This window comes from Hipposideros armiger, unplaced genomic scaffold, assembly GCF_001890085.2.
Source record: "Hipposideros armiger isolate ML-2016 unplaced genomic scaffold, ASM189008v1 scaffold_980, whole genome shotgun sequence".
Taxonomy (NCBI): Eukaryota; Metazoa; Chordata; class Mammalia; order Chiroptera; family Hipposideridae; genus Hipposideros; species Hipposideros armiger.
In genome coordinates this window covers 353429-371293 of record NW_017732330.1, presented here as the reverse complement: position 1 = coordinate 371293, position 17865 = coordinate 353429, and the positions used below count along the sequence as shown (strand labels likewise).

Sequence of the window (17865 nt, the reverse complement as noted above, 5' to 3'; positions counted from 1 at the left end):
TAGTTTTCAGATATAAATGTTGCACACATTTTGTTATATTTATCCCTAAGATTTCATGTTTGTGATGCTATTGTAAATAGTATTATTTTCTTAATGTCAAGTTAAAATTCTTTGTTACCATTATACAGAAATACAATTTAATTTTGTATATTGGCCTTGTATCCTGTAACCTTGCCAAACTCACTTATTGATTCTAGTAGCTTTTTGGTCGATTTAAGAAGATTTTCTACATAGACAATCATATCATCTGCAAATGAAAATAATTTTATATCTTTCTTTCCACTGTGTATGCCTTCTCTGGGGGAGGGGGGCATATTGCATTGTCTAGGACCTCCAATACAATGTTTAACAGAAATGGTGAGAGCAGATATTGTTGCTCTGTTCCTAATATTTCACTATTAAGTGTGGTGTTAGCTGTAGGTTTTTTTGTAGATGCACTTTATGAGGTTGAGGAAGTTCCCCATTATTCCTAGTTTGAAGAGAGCTTTTATCAGGCGTGGATGCTAGAGTTCTTCCACATGCTTTTTCTGTATCTATTGAGAACATCTTATAGTTTTTCTCTTTTAGTGTACTGATATGGTGAATTACATTGATTGATTTTTGAGATAAGAACCAGCCTAGTATTGCCAGGATAAATGCCACTTGGTCATGATGTATTATTCTTTTTATGTGTTACTAGATTCAATTTGCATATAGTTTGTTAAGGATTTTGGTATCTATATTTGTCACGGATTTTAGTCTGTAGTTTCCTTGCAATGTTCTTGTGTGGTTTTTATATCTAGATGCTGGCCTTACTAAATGAGCTGGGAGGTATTCCTTCCTCTTCCATTTTCAGGAAGAGTTTGCATAGAATTGGTATTATTTTCTTCTTAAATGTTAAGTAGAATAAATCATTGAAGCCATCTGGACCTGGAGTTTTCTTTGTGGAAAGGTCTTTAACTACAAATTCAATTTCTTTAATAGATATATTGTCATTTAGGTTATCTATTTCTTCTTGAGTGAGCTTCGGTCATTTGTCTTTCATGGAATTTGTCCATTTCATTTCAGTTTTCATGTTTATGGGGATAAAGTTGTTTGTAACTTACTTTGAAATACATCAAGAATTTAAGATGGATTGGTAGATGGATAGAGGAGTGAATAGAGAGATATGTGAAGAGGCAAATATGGTAAAATAATAATTGTAGAATCTAGGTGGTAGATTGGGTATTAATTGTAAATTTGTTCAACTTTTCTATATGCTTGAAAATATTCATAATAAACTGTTGACAAAAAGAGAAGAGGAAATATAAAATAATGGGTTTAAGGGCACTGATGTGGGAACCAGTTTGCCTAGGTTCAAATTCCTAAGTTTTCCCATTTCAAAAAAAAAATGGAGGTAACTGTACCTACTTCATAAGTTGGTTGTGAGGATTAAATGATGTAATCTGTGTAAGGCACTTAGAACAGTGACTGCCAGATAGTAATCATCTTGTAAGTGTGAGTTATTATCTGTTAAAATAAGGGGAGAGATTGACTTAGCTTGAGAAACGGTTTGCTGAAAGCAGAACCTACAAGTATACAATAAAGAAAGGGGAGTGAAGTTGGGGGGTGGGGCAGAGGAATACAGAGATTATGGCTGCAGAAGTGTCAACCCAGGGTCAGTAATGGAAGAAAGTGAAATTTGCAGGTTGCCATCAATTGGCAGCGGTAATGCAGGTGTGCCTGTACCTGTACCATGCCCCTCCTTTTGCACTCTGAGAGAGGGACACATTCGATTCCTCACACCTGTTAAGACTTGCTAAGCAGGTTTGCTTAGACAATAGGCTTTCAGACATGTGGCTGGCCATCTCGGAGCCACTTCATGCCCATTCTTAACCCTGTCACCTAAACACATCCCTGCCCCCAGACATGAGGCAAGTTTACAGCATGGATTAGGATACCCAAGCGCATATGAGTAAGGTAGTTGTGGTCCTTCTCTTTATGGCCCCAGAAGATGTTGCAAAGTTAATTGGCTCTTGTTTAGTGCTGTGAAGAGAGCTGAAGTCAATACACATTTCCATGCCTCATACTTCATGCCAGTTAGTTTTCCATATTTTATCAGATTATTTCATTTAACAAATGTATGAGATAAGTTATAATAGGACCCCCATTTTACAGCTGAGGAAGCTGAGGCTCAGAGGGGTCACACATCTAGCAAGTGGCAAAGCCAGGATTTGAGCAACAATTACTAACACTTGAATGTCTACTGTGCACCTACTGTTCTAGGCACTTTACATGTATCAACTCATGCAATCCTCAGAGCATGAAATAGATAATGTATATGATTTCATTGATATGTGGTATATAAAACTGAAAACAACAAAGGAACAAGACAAACAAATGAAGAAACAAAAACTCATAGACACAGACTATAGTTTAGTGGTTACCAGAGGGTAGTGGGGGAGGGGGGTGGTAGATGAGGGTAAACAGGATCAAATATACGGTGATGGAAGAGCTGACTCTGGGTGGTGAACACACAATGTGATATATAGATGATGTATTACAGGACTGTACACCTGAAATCTATGTAACCTTGCTAATAATTGTCACCCCAATAAACTTTAATTAAAAAAAATAAGAAATAGGTAATGGAATGGAACATTACTCAGCACAAGATGAAATACTGCCATTTGTGATAACATGGTTGGATCTTGAGATTATCATGCTAAGCGAAATAAGTCGGACAGAAAAAGGCAAGAACCATATGACTTCACTCATATGTAGTGGAATATAAAACTGAAAGCAACAAAGGAACAAGACAAACAAACAAAGAAACAAAAACTCATAGACACAGACAACAGTTCAGTGGTTACCAGAGGGTAAGGGTGGGAGGGGATTGTAGAAGAGGGAAAAAGGGGGTCAAATATATGGTGATGGAAGGAGAACTGACTCTGGGTGGTAAACACACAGTACAATATGTAGATGATGTATTATATAAATGTACACTTGAAACCTATATAATTTTACTAACCAATGTCACCCCAATACATTTAATAAATTAAAAAAATAGGTAATGTTACTATTATGATCACACTATTAAAAAGCTGGGGAAAATGAGAATAAGAGAAGTTGGATAGTTTGCCTGAGATCACAGTTAGTGAAGTGCAAGTGTGGGATTTGAATCCATGTAGTCCACCTTCAGGACCAAGCTTCTAATTGTGCTACACTGTCTCTTCATAAGCTGATTGCAAAGCCCAGGCTCTCTCCAGTATGGCAGGGTGCCTTCTAGCATATACCTTCCATTAGGGCAGCAAGTCCCCACCACAGTCCGCATCTGCAACAAACCATGGAGTAACTGCCTCTTTGGTTCAAAGGGTGCAGACAATTTACAGCAACCTAAGTGGTGCGGGAAAAAAAAATAAGGTGATACTGGGGATATGAGAACAAGGTTGGGAGTTGGGACAGAACTTTGTTTGGTTTGGCCACTGCTATTTACTGAGCACTTCCCATAGGGCTAGACAGGGCATGGAGAGGAAATCCTGGCTCCCACTGTGGCTGAACAAGTAATATGTCCTTGATGCCAAGGACATCTCATAAGAGTGTCAGGCAGAGTCTGAAGTCTAACAAATGGTTAGAGCTGCTCTAACATGATGGGTACATGCAGGGACTGCTCTGATCCTGTAAATGCTGAGAAACCTCATCCTTTCCATGGCTACTAACATCCAGAGCCTCCTATGCACTGAGCACTGAGCTAGGCATTCTCGATGCACATCCCATTTTATCCCCATGACTGGGAACCCAGCAAGGCTAGTTAGCATAATCCTTATTTGCCAGATAGGAATCTGGGGTTTAGGAAGGTGACATAACTTCCTTCAAATAACACAGCTACTAAGTGTCTTAGCCAATATGACTGACACCAGGTGTCTTACTGCCAGAAGGGAGTATTTTTTTAAATTGGGGCAAAGATAATAAAACTTTGAATGGGACCAATAGCAGCAATGGAGAAAGAGGGAATTTGGAAGATCAGTGAGGTTTAGGAACAACTGTGCATTCCCATCGGGCTAAACTCCAAGTGCTGAATGCAAAATCAGGGAGAATGTCAAAGGCAAATCTGCATTAGGTTTGGAGGTAGACTAGGGAGGTAGGGACATTTTTACAAATGACACACATGGCTTGGGCTACAGGGAAATGAGTTGCTCGGGCAAAGCCCTTAAGGAAAAACATGCCCAGGGTAAAGAGTACTCCTGTAATGTGGGGAACAGGGCACCCAGCACTCATGCACCCCAGAGATAAGCCCACCTCAGCCTCCGCCCGTAAATCTGGGAGGAGGAAGGGCCTGCAGTACAGCAGTGTGGCATGCATGATCCTCATCTGCCTCACTCTGGAAGATGGTTGCAACAAAGGCCTCAAAGCCCCTTCAAGAGCCAGGGCTTCCAAGAAGATGCTTTCTATGTCAGAAGAGTCAAGAGGAAGGAGCAGGTTCACCAGGCAGTGCAAACAGTAAGAGCCAGAGCAAACAGTAAGCATGCTAAACTGTTTTTTAACCTGGTTTGGGAAGGGAGAGGAGAGGGGGAAAACACGGAGTTTCTAGACTACACTGTCCACGTCAACTGAGTGCTCTCTTAGCCTCTTCAGCAGGCCTCCTGACAGAAAGGCTGCTCTCCAGGTACATATTTCTCTAGCTTGCATGGGAGAGTAGAAGAAACCAGCTGGGGGGCCTGGCCAGGAACAGGCTCCTGATCTCTTCACATTTTTCAGGCCATCTAGATACCTGGCTGCTCAGAGCTCCCTAACTTATCAGAATTTTGCTTTGCAGGAATTTCCTGGGGACAAATGGAAACCAATAACAGGAAACAGGAAGACCAGCCAGTCAGGGAGGTAAGTGACCATTCAGGGAGTTGGGGTGAGTTGGTGCCTCTGAGGCTTCCATAGAAATGGGTAAGGTCTTCTGTTTGCTCACTTTTCTTTGAGGAACCTAGCCTGGTGTTCATCCCAAGGGCTCGATGCCTTAGATGTCATCCAGCCTGCCCCCCAGGCAACTGGGCTATAGACCAAGCTGATTGCTAGGAGAGTTTGGAGTATGTAGTAGTCAGGCAGTATTGTGGGATATGTGCCCATCATCTCAGAGGCCTGAAGCGGGCCTGCCTGGGCACAAAGACATGTGGGACCAGACCATGCTGAAACATAGATGAGAAGGCGTAAATTATGCCTGCCTTCCCAGTGGCCATTGGGCAGTTGGAGGGGGCAGAGAGGAGGTAAACTGTAGGTACTGCTGTGCTGTTGCCTCAGAGTTGTTGGAGGTATTTGTTTCTTGGGTTCTGCCACCTTTTCTTTTTATAGGACAGCGGTTCTCAACCTTCCTAATGCCGTGACCCCTTAATACAGTTCCTCATGTTGTGGTGACCCCCAACCATAAAATTATTTTCGTTGCTACTCTATAACTGTAATTTTGCTACTGTTATGAATCGTAATGTAAATATCGTTTTGTTTTCCAATGGTCTTAGGCGACCCCTGTGAAAGGGTCACTCGACCCCCAAAGGGGTCGCGACCCACAGGTTGAGAACCGCTGTATATAGGACTTGTTGAGAACTTAAGGTCTGCTCATTAAAAGTCCAAGGGTAGATCATGTTAACAATAGGTTAAAATTCCTGAAAGAAGGCAGGAACACTTTTAGAAATGGCATATATGGCTTAGACTAGAGGGAAAAGCATTGCTTGGGCAAAGCTCTTAAGGAAAAAAATGCCCAGAATGGAAAGTCTGCTCCTATAATGTGGGGAACAAGGCACCCAGCACTCATGTTCCCCAGAGATGAGCCCTCCTGCCATGGAAGACCATAAGGAGTGATAGTTATCTTCTCTGGGTTGCTATACATGAGCCTGGCTGGACCCTCTTGTGAAATTCCTTGATGTACTCTTTCAGTCAGTTCTTCTTCAGGCCAAATTATACAAGAGGTCCCTAATTATGTTGATTATTTAATTCAAACTCCAGGAATGAAGAAGGGACAAGGAAGAAGGCTCTTAGCTGTGCCTCTGTGGGGGCCCCTAGGGAGGGGTCACCAAGGGAGATGACTAGAATCTGGGTCTCCTGACCCATGAAGAGCCCATGGTTCTTTCTGGGGGTACACATTATCCCCTGTGATTTGCTGATGTAGTCAGGAATACTTCTGGCTTTCTTTTGATTCCAAAGTCTGTGAAACCTATCCGTTTTCTGGTTGGCAATGGAAAAAGGGAGGAACCCAACATTTATTGATCTACTAAGTGTCAGCCACTGGGCTGGATGTTTTTATACCCATAATCTCATTTATTCTCCACAACAGTTCACTTTTACTACCTATTTTATAGATGAGGTCTAGAGAGGTTATATAACTTAGCTGAGGTCACACACCTAATATAAGTGATGGAGCCAGGATTTGGAACCAGATTTGCCTGGCCCCAAAGTTCATGTTTTTCCATTACAACTGCTTCAATTAGGATCCCTAAGGAAACCCTTCAAACAGATAACTCAGCATCATGTCTCAAGAGTCTGGCCTGGATGGGGATACGATGGGATTCTATGGCCAGTCTTGATTCCTTGCTGTGAACTGGCTTGCACCGTGTCCTTGGAGAAATTGTTTCAGTCTAGTGGGTCTGCTGAGTTTCCCATGTTAGACTGAGACCTGGGAGAGAGTAGACCATACCTTGATTATAGACTTACTCTCTGTGCCTAGCACAGAGCAGTTCCTCAGGGGTATTTGTCATTTTCTTGCCAAATGAAGAAACAGAGCCTCCACCACTGGATGGGTGAAATAAAACAAAATAATAATGCTAACTAACATTTCTTGAGCACAGTGCTGTATTCTAGACACCACTCAAAGCACTTTACATTTGTTTATCACCATAACCTTAAGTGGTAGGTGCCATTAATCTCTCCATTTGTCCAAGAGAAGAAACTGGAGCACACACAGATAAATTCACTCACCTAAGGTCCCACATATATAGTAAGTTGACCAGATCCAGGCACTCTAACTTCAGAGACACTCCACAGTAAGTCCTTACTTCACACCATCAATATGTTCTTGGAAACTGCGAATTTAAGATAAACAACATGTAACGAAACGAATTTTACCATAGGCTAATTGATATAAACAAGAGTTAAGTTCCTGTGGCATATTTCTGGTCACAAAACATCACTGAATTTCTAAATGAAGACCCAAAACACTTCTAATATTAAACATTGAAATAAATGTGAACAATGCATACATTTAAGAGAGATTGATAAAAACAAGTAAGATCATTATTTTCCAAACTGCTTATTCTAGCTTAGGGTTGCAGGTGGCCAGAGCCTCTCCCAGCAGCTCAGGGCAGAAGGCAGGAATCCACCCTGGACAAGACGCCCTTCCATCACAGGTGGACTCACATCCATACTCACTCAGATGGGAACAATGTAGACACGCCAGTTCACCTCACATGGACATCTTTGGGATGTGGGAGGAAAGCAGAGTCCCCAGAGAAAAACCCATGCAGACTCCACACAGACAGTGGCCCTGGCTGGGAATCATTTTTTTGTTTGTTTGTTTTGTCATCAATGTTATAACAAGATGCTATTGAACAAAGCGATGTTATCGAGGATCCGCTGTATTACCCTACGGTGGTTGTCCAAAAATGGTTCTCTTACCAATCAACCAGTGAAGTAGGAAGACTTGATTCAAAACCTAGTGTATATACTGCCTTTTTCTAAGAAAGCCGGGAAATGTTAAAGAGCATCAGGAAGCATAATGCCTGCCCACTCACAGCTTGAGCAAGGAAGACTAACCCACACAACGTTAAGTAGCAGTAGTGATAAATCATCATTTGTAAGACAACCTACATGCCACAAGCTAAGTTACACATATCATATTTTATCTTCCCCAAAACTCTATCAGGTAGGTATTACTATAATTAGGGGGGTGGTTCTAAAACTTGAGTGTGGATTAGAAACACCTGAAGGGCTTGTTAAAACACAGAGATTGGTAGATCCAACCCGCAGAGAGTATGATTCAGTAGGTGTGCAGTGGGGCTCTAAGTGTGTATTTCTAACAAGCTCCCCAGGTGGTGCTGATGCAGCTGGTCCTGGGATCACACTCTGAGAACCACTGACTCAGATAAAGCATCTGAGGTTCATAAAAACGAAGTCATTTACTCAAGGTCTCACAACTACTCACTAAAGGGACAGGCCAAAATTTAAACCCAGCTTAAACTCGGGGGAGTTGCTATAAGTTAAAAACTGTCAAATACATGGTTTAAACAAGAAATGCCTGGCACATTGCAAGCACCCAATACATGATAAGTATTATTGCACCTTATTTAAGTCCATTGGAGGGTAAGAAAACTGAAGGTTGAGACCTACAGGATGAAAGGTCCAGAGGGGAGACTAAGCAGAGTGTGTTGGAGGAATAAGTTCCACTGGTTAAGAGTTTTGGCCTTGGAGTCAGTCTGCCTGGGTTCAAATCCAGGTTCTTCCATTTTCCAGCTGTGTTAGTTTGGCAAGTCTCTCGGTCTCCTTTCTCTTGTCTCGTTTCTCTCTCTCCCTCTCTCTCTCATCAGTTAGTTTCAGTTAGTTTCCTCATTAGTAAAATAGGTTAAGTACCTACCTCTTGTGATGGTTGTGACAATTAAATAAGTTAATGTGGTATACAACCTGGTACCATACACCCTCATCAAATGTTAGTTGTGATAATGAAGAAGAGGAGGAGGGGAGGAAGAGCAGCAGCAATAACAGTAACAGTAGAGGGAAAAGGGTGGATAACAAAGTATTGAACAAGGATAGGTAGGTCTTGAAATCTGATAGGATCACCATCATGGAAGTAATTGAAGGTTATCAATCAGATAAATGACATGGTATATGTAGCACTTTAGGCAACTTGGCAGCATTTGCAGGCTAGATGGGTTGAAGAGAGACCAATTAGGGGCAGTGATCCAGGCATGAAAGAGTATGGCCCTGGATTGGGAAGGTGGGGGTAAAATAGGAATGGAGTACAAAGGATAAATGTGTGTGATATTTTGGGGGAAAGTGTTTGTTTATTATGAAAACAATATTACAGGAAGTTAAAAACAGAAGAAAAATAGCTCTTTTCCTACCACCCTACCACCCTGATTATTTTCATTTCCCTGCCAGCTTTTATCTATAGGTATAGAGATTTTGGGGGGCATGGTTATAATAACTATGTAGATTTGATTTTGTGTCCTACTTCTTTTTTCTCCATTAAGCATTACTTGGTAAACAATTTGTCATGTTGCTATACAGGCTTCCTCAATAGCTATAAATTTTAATGGCTGCATAATATTTCACTAGCTTAATGTGCTCTATTTTGCTTAATCATTCCCAAATTGTTGGATAATTAGATTGTTTCCAATTTCTTGCTATAAAGTAATGCTGCAGAAAAAATTTGTGTAGCTATAACCTTTTTCTCATTTTGAATTATCTCATTAAAAACAATTACCCAGAGTTAGGATTACCAGTTGAAAGAATATGAACATTCTTATTGTTCTTGATAGATTTCACCAAACTGCTTACCTAGGGGGCGTTTTACACTGCTGTTAGCAATTTTATGAGGATACCAGTTTCCCCAAAGTCTTGTCATCATGGAAATTTTTCTTTCTCTAATGCAGTCAGTATAAATGGTACCTATTGTAATTTTAATTTACTTTGATTTTTCTAGTTTGAATTTTTTTCATGTGTTTAATATTTGCATTGCTTCTCATGTGTTCTGTTCAGATCATTTGCTCACAAATACATGACTCTTTTTGAGGGAAAAGTAGAGAGAACTCGGTGATTGGAATTTGGTGGGGGGTGGGGGGAAGGAGATAAATCAAAAATAACTCTGATGCCCCAGGACTTGAAGAAGTTATCGACATAGCTGGGGCACGAGAGAAGGGGAGCTGGTTGGGTGGAAATGGTAAGTTTGAGTGGGTTTTGTTGAATTCGAAGTTAGTGGGGGAGACAAGCAGATTCTTTGGAGGAGGCTTATTGAATACCTAGCTAGGGGTTATCGTGGGGGAAAAGAACCAGCATAGGAAACTGAAGGGGCAAGCAGCTGGAGCGGTAGAAGGAAAACTATGCCAGTGCACCAGCACAGAGGATAAGGAGAGGCCCACTACTCACTTTGACAGTTTGGAATCACAAGTGACCTTCAAGAAGGCAAACTTAGCAAAATAGTGGGCATAGAAAGTAGATGGCATGAGGGTCTGTAAGGGAGATGCTTGGAAAAGAAATGCACACAGCTTTACACATCATAAATTCACCTGTTTTAAGTGTACAATTCAGTGAGTTTTTGTAAATTTACAATGTGGTGCAATCCTCACCACAATCCAATTTGAAGACATGTCTATCTCTCTAAAATGATCCATTTGTGCCCATTTGCAGTCATTCTTCATTCCCACCATCAGCTTCAAGCAACCACTAATCTACTTTCTGTCTCTATGAATTTGCCTATTCTGTACATTTCATATAAATGGAATCATACAATGTGTGGGCTTTTGGGTCCGGCTTCTTTTGTTTAGCATGCTTTAGCAGTTCTTCATGTTGTAGCATGTATCAGTATTTCATTCCTTTTCTCTGCTAAATAATATTCCACTGTATGGATATGCCACATTTTATTTATCCATTCATCCACTAGTGGACATCTGGGTTGTTTCCACTTTTTAGCTATTGTGAATAATGGTGCTATGGCCATTCAGGTACAAGTTTCTGTGTAGACATATGTTTTCAGTTTTCTTGGGAATATACTTAAGAGTGGAATTTCTGGACCATATGGTAACTTGATTAACTTTTTCAGGAACTACCTGTTTTCCAAAGTGGCTGCACCATTTTCCATTTCCACCAGCAACATAGGGGTGTTTCAGTTTCATTTCATTAATTTTGATACATTGATTTTGTGTTAATGTTACTGTGTGATTTGAATATTTTAAAAGAAGAATGTTTAAAAAAGATATGTCAACATTAAAAATGTTTTAAAAGAAGTGGGTTAGGGAAAGGAAGGAGAAAATTGGGTGGTAGTTAGAGGGAGCAGTAGGGTTTAAGTTAGTGATCCTCAAAATGTGGCCCTAGGATCGGCAACCTCAGTATCACTTAAGAACTTGTTAGAAATGCAAATTCCCAGGCCCTTCTAAGACCTATTGAGTCAGATACTGGGATGTGGCCCAGCGATCTGTGTTTTAAAAAGCCTTTTAGGCAATTCTGATTTGAAAAGCTAAATATGAGAACCACTGGTTTAAATGAAGGTTTGGTCAGGATTTAGGTTTAAGAATGGAAAGGAGAGGTCATTGGAAAGGGACGGAGTATTGATACTGAAGATGGAAGAGGGAGATCACAGTTTATGATCTCTGGGATGATCAGAAGGCCTAGGGAAGGTCAAAGGCAGAGATGACATTTAAGAGGAGAAATCCTGATGGAGTTTCCACTCCCCCTACCTCCCCCACACTCAATTTAACATTTCTTATGTCATTTCTGTCACAACAGGAATGATGGGTGTAGGTGGGAAAATCAAATGTATATTTTTGAGCCACTCTCTGCCTGGAAGCCTGCAACGAATTTTAATTCCATATAGTTACACTCTTGGTTGTCTTTCTCCACTGTTATTTGGTTTGTGTGTGGAGAATGCAAACACATTTTAATGTTAGCCGGGGGGGGGGGATTAGTGAGTAGATCTGCTGGGAGAAAAAGCCACATAAATGTGATATATTTAAAAGCCAAAAGAAAGTATTTCCTGGATTATCTATTTTGGTTTTCTATACCTATGATTGCTTCCTGTGATCCTTTCCATTTTCCCACTTTGCTCAGACCTTTAGAATGTGTAGGGGTTTTTCAATGTGCATGGCCACCATTAATCCTTACAACAACCCTGTGTGGTTAAGTCCTATTGTTCCCATTCAACTGAGAATGGAAAGGAGCTGAGACTCAGGAAAGGTATTATACTATTATTAACAACAACAAAAAAGGTATAATAACTAACATTTATTAAGTGTTATGTGTCAGGTACTACTATAAGCATTTCACATGAATTATTTTGTTTATTATTTATCATGACCCCATGAGATAGTTACCATTTTTTGACCCATTTTTACAGATGAGGCAAGTTACTCACAGATTAAAGTTACTTGCCCAAGGTCAAACAGGCATCTGACTCCAGAGCCCATTACTTCTGAGATTATATAGCAAGCACATGACAAAACTAAACTACTACCCACATTTTTCAATTCCCAGCAGGGCCGGCTCTCTTCCTTCCCTTTATCATACCACATCATGAGCAGAGTGTGGAATATCCAGCACACATATCCATTGTTCTGGTTGAGAGAAATAAAATGTATAATTCAGAATTGAATCTCATTTCATTAGGAAGAGTGCATTTTTCAGGAAGGCTTTACCTCCTAAGAAGAAAGCAACCTTCAGACATACGGAAGGATTTGTCAAAAGCATTACAAAGTGAATTTAAGTACTTGGGTATTAATTTAATCCTAGGCGCACAAAAGTTATTCAAGGAATATTATAAAACTCTAATGGGAGAAATAAAGACATGAATAATTGCATAGCTATACTCTGCTTCAATTTGGGAAGACTGAATATAGTAGTGATTACAGTACTCCCTAAGTGAATATCCAGATGTAATGCATTACTGATTAGAGTCACTGTGGGGTACTTTATAGAACTTGTCAAGTTCATAGTGAAATTTATCAGGAAGAATAAGTGGGCAAGAATACCAAAGAATACATTTATTTAAAAAGGTAATGATGGTACACTTACCCTATCAGATTTTAAAGGCTGTCATAAAGTGACAATTATCAAAACCATATGATAGTGGGTTGAAAAAAGTCAAACAGTGAAATTTTAAAAAAGAGAGATTCTAGGAACAGATTCAAACTATTCTAAGAATATAGAGCACACTGGAAGTAACCCAGAACTGAGTAAAGCAAACGCTCTTTCTTTAAGAAATGTTGGAAATTCCATATCAATATGGAGAATAATTAACTCAACAATTAGATCAATAGTACATACAATCCTGTATAATAAATTGTAGGAAGCAGACCAGTGGAATACCTTATTTATTTCAGCTATGGAAGGAAGGTAAATTTGTGTCTGTTAAATGGAGACTATCATCAGAGACAAGATGGATGGTTTCAAATATATAAAAGTTTGGGGAAATTCTTTGTACAACAAATGTAATAAAAAGCTAAACAACAGAATGAGGAAATTGTCTGGGTCAGCATCACTGATAACAGTTGACTCTCCAAAAATATAAAGAATGGATACAGATATTGAAGGTCAGCTTTCAGATTCGGCTTCATAAAAGGGCAAGGAAAATGAATGGGCAATTTACACATGAGGAAATAAATGCAGTAAAATCACTACATGGAAAAGTACAACCTCTCTAGCAATTAAAGAAATGCAAATAAAAACTGCTTCAAGGTATCACAACCTGCTCATTAAACTATCAACAATTAAGGGAAATGATAAATAGAAATTACCCTATCTTGACAAGGCTGCTAGGAAACAGTATGTGCTTCTGGGAGTGACATAAATTGATTAAGTTTTCCTAGAGGGAAATGTAGAAATGTGTGACAAGAGTTACAAAACTGTTCATACTCTTTGACCCAGCAAGCACCCACCAAGGAAATAGACTAAAAAGGAAAAATAATTTGTTTAAAGATGTTCATAGTAGTGCTATTTATAATCATGGAAAATATTTACCAAATTAATATATCATGATGGAATAGAATATAGCCATTAACCGTGACAGGCATACAAATATTGGGTCTTGCACAGAAATGGGTATTTGTAATCATACGAACCAAAAAAGGCTAAATCCTAAATCACATGTTGAGTTTGATAGTAGACATACACAAAAAAAATTCAGAAAGGCTTCTAGTAAAATGTAAATAGCTGGAGTTTAATGCACATGGCATTCTCTGGATACATGTCAAATTGCTAGAATTTATAATAAAACAGAAAATCTGAAGAGGCAACCCACATTGGTTTGATTTAGGTCTGGAAAGTTGAACATCAAGGGCTTTGGAAAAATCCCCATTCGGATAACAGTGTTACTTACCAAACATGCTTGATCTCACTGTTAGCTAGAATTTGGTTTGCTAGAATTCTCCATCAACCAGCACTTCTACTTATCTAAATCTGTGGGAACTTTGACATTTCTGAGGGAGGTACATCACCAGACCTTTGTGAGTCTCCAAATTTGTCACCACCACTACAACATAGAACACTCCCACCAATAAACATTTTATTATCTGGCTCAGAAACATCATTCTCTTAAGATCTTTCCATTTCTCTTCACTTCCATTGCCAGCACTAGTTTGCAGATAGTTTGGATTTCAGTGCCAGTGTTCACAAAGAAGCACATTTTCTCTCTACCATGGTTACTTCACATGTGTACCTTGACAACAAATGGAGACCCATCAAGCCACATTGAGATGGGAGTGCCAAGCGGTTGACTATGTGCTCTCCCTTGTTGGGTGACTTGCTCTACAAACCAGTATTGTGATGCCCTGCAAGTAAAATTCATACCCTTTGCACAATGAGCAGTTATTACTACACTTCATGGATCTTTAGGGCTACTATCAAAAGGTTATAATCTCAAATGTTTAATACATGTGTGCCAAATAACTATTCTATAATACTAATTGTCATTCATAATTAAGCACCCAGAATACTTTTTAAACTATCTGAAGCAGAATCATGTTCTTTATTGCTTTGGTATTAAGTCTATTGCATTGTATTCTGGGTCTTTGAAATTCAGTACATTAATGTCTGGTACACATGAGGACTTCAAATAGACAAAACTTGCTCTCTCCCCCAGGACCATCCATTGTTTAACCATGGTGGGGCACCAAATGTCCTTAAATAGTATCAGAACTCCTAGAGCTTTTTGAAGCTCCAGCATGCCTATTGTTTTATTTTGTGAATCTTTATCCCACTTGTCACATGGGTGATACATACATATATATGTGTGTGTATATATATATATATATGTATAATGTAATATGTAATATATAGTATATGTGTATGTATATACATATATATCATTAATTAAAATGTATTTTGTTTTGAGAAGTTCTTTAATGGCTTTATACCTCTTAAGATACCCTGGTGATTTGGGAACCTGATGGATAATGACTGATGAGAGCAGTGGATCTCTAGGTATGATCCTGGACCCACAATACCATCCATCATCATCCGGGAAATTGTTAAGAGCAAAAATTTCCCACTCAATCCCAGACCTACTAAATCAGAAATTCTGGGGGTAGGACCAGCAACCTGAGTTTTAATAAGCCCTCCAGGTGATTCTAATGCAGGCTCAAGTTTCAGAACCAATGGATATTAGAGAATAGAGCCTTAATAATCTTGGCCAGCCTGATCTTCAGCCAAATTGTTCTTGTGGATATCAAACTTTCCCAGCCCCTTGGCAATGTGTTATGTACTCCTAAAATGTATTTTATTAAGCCTCTTGAGAAGGTTATGAGTCCACTGGAAAGACAGCATGTTGTGCTGGCAAAAGCATGGGCATTGGAGTCCGATGGACATTAGTTGTAACTTCTCCTGACCACTTATGCTCTTTGTATTCCCTCAGTTATTTAATATCTCTGAGCCTCATTTCTAACCTGAGGAAGAAAATACCCATACCAGAAGAGTGTCTCAAGGGTTAAGTGAGATTAACTCTGTCAAGTGTGCAGCCCTGTGCCAGACACATGACGGACTCTCAGTCAACAAAGAGCAATCATTACCATCCATTATCACCATGGGTATGACACTATGTAGGGTTCAGAGGACTAACAGGAAGACCTTCTTGGAATTCCAACTTGGGGGTGATTGAATAGAGGGAGCTAAGCTTCACCCAGGACAGCCTCAATAAAGCAAGGACCTCTCTGATCTCTTCAAAGGACACCTTTGCACCAGCCTCCTAGGGGCTATAGAAGCCTCTGGGCGAGTCCTGCTACTTGCATTTGTTTTTTTGCCAGACTAATTTTTCCTCACTTGGAGTTCTGTGGAACTAGAGGCAGAGAAGGGTGGCAACAACAAGCTCTCTGAGCCCTTCTCCCCTCCCAGGGTAGCCTCCTTGTGTCTCACTTCCTGGATCTTGCAAATATTTCCTTCAGCAATAACCTGGGAGTGGCTGTTTCTCTTGGAGCAGTCTTATCTTTTGGCTTCTGAGGAAAGGGAAAGGGGAGAGGGGCTGGACCTGTGCACTCTTGCTGCTGAGATCCTGGAATGCCAAGCTATTGTGAGGAGTTTAAAAATAAAATTTCCAAGCAAGAAAATTTCAAAAGGGTTGAGGAGGCAGGAGGAGATTTTTCAGTCTCTGCAAATATTGGTTTTCGTTTTCAATTACTATTAGGCAAAAGAAAAGAAAAAAAGATTCTAACAAAAGGGGAAAATATATTCATCAGAAGATAAGGCAACCTGTGCCAAGAGGAAAAGAGAAGAACAGCCCAGGACTTGGCAGGCAATTTGCTTTTGTTTTTCATATGTAGTCTCCTTGCTGGTGTCAACAAAGCCCTTTCTCATACTCAGCCTTCATGCCCTCCCCTTTCTTCAGCAAGGGGCTCAAGTCTTCGTGGACACCTGGGGATGAGTTAGTGCAAGTACCTTTTACCCCACCCCAGGAGTCATTGCTTCAATGGTATTGTCCCATGGAGACAAATGAGGCAAGTTTCAGTGTGGACACTACTGCTTCTTACTAGTTGGGAAAATGATTTATTCTTTCTAAGCCTCAGGATCGTTATCTGCAAACTGGCAATAATGGTACCTACTTCAAGGGGTTGGTGTGAAGATGAATATAAATGCATATATGGAAGTGCCTAAAACAGTGCCTAACATATAGTAAGAAGTAGGAGACTAGTTCTTTTCCCTTAATGAAAGCTCCTTGTCCTCCACTCCAGGGAAGAATCCTTACTGGGTCCCAAGTAAAGTTGTAGATTTCTATGCATATAGGAGCCTTGAGCCTTTTGAAAATAGGACCTCTAGGGGCCAATATCCTCAGCTCGAACCTGACCAACTTCAATGGAAGCCTCCTATTTACCAGTTTGCTTCAGCTGTTAGTACCAGTAAGGCAGGGGCTATGTTGGTTTTGCTTCCTTTTGATCTGGTCGGTCACCTTGCATAGTGTAATATTCAATGAGAGCTTGGAATGACTTGTATATACATTGACCCAGCTAATCCCACTGAAGGCAGTCCTTCCCCTTTCTGGTGTCCTGCCTACTTCTGCTCCCCTGATATAAGTGACTCTGCAAGGCTGAAGCTGGCACTACACAAGTAGTGTACACGGGGGGCAGTGCTTTTAAAATCAGAATTGATATAGAGAATAGCAATTTCCAGGTTGCCTTGCCAGAGTCCAGTGCCTCCAGATAGGGCCACAGTGCCGTGAATTGGTGCACCAAATGCCCCTACAAGGGCATGCCCTTTCCTTCCAACTATTCTGGAGTTGGCTACTTGGGGGTAAATTCTGTAAAGCTGACATAGTGATTAGTATCTAAACAAAACAACTTAGAATATCTAGTCCTTCTGATCATCTCAGGGCTCTTAAGCCTAAACTTGTCTTTTATTATCTCTCCCTTTTTAAGAGGTAAGTAGAGTAAATGAGCCCAGGGTTGAAATCCTTGGTTAGCTAGATCTTCCTGGCTAGGCAGCCATGTGGCTGATCTGGGACCCAAGGTCTCCTGGTTTCTTGGCTATTGAGCAGGTCTGAACATTAACCAGCGGGACGAGCAGTCCAACTCCCTTGATGGGAACAAGGAACAAGGCTGAAGTAGACAGCAATAAAGGTTGTACGCTGCACAATTTGCACAACCATATGCAGTGGCCCTGAGTAAGGGGCTTCACCCTAACAACAAACCTAGTCCTGTCATTGATTAATTACTTTCCAATGTACTCACACTGTTGCTAGGT

At 40.2% G+C, this 17865-nt stretch overlaps 1 protein-coding gene across 1 annotated transcript in view; it reads left to right on the top strand.

Moving 5' to 3' along the window:
- Positions 1 to 17865, top strand: part of SHROOM4 (shroom family member 4) — a 119043-nt gene that overhangs the window by 80207 nt on the left and 20971 nt on the right. The window contains exon 5 of the mRNA XM_019631047.1: positions 4775 to 4836. Within this exon, the coding sequence (XP_019486592.1) occupies positions 4775 to 4836 (62 nt within the window). The remainder of the gene's footprint in view (positions 1 to 4774; positions 4837 to 17865) is intronic.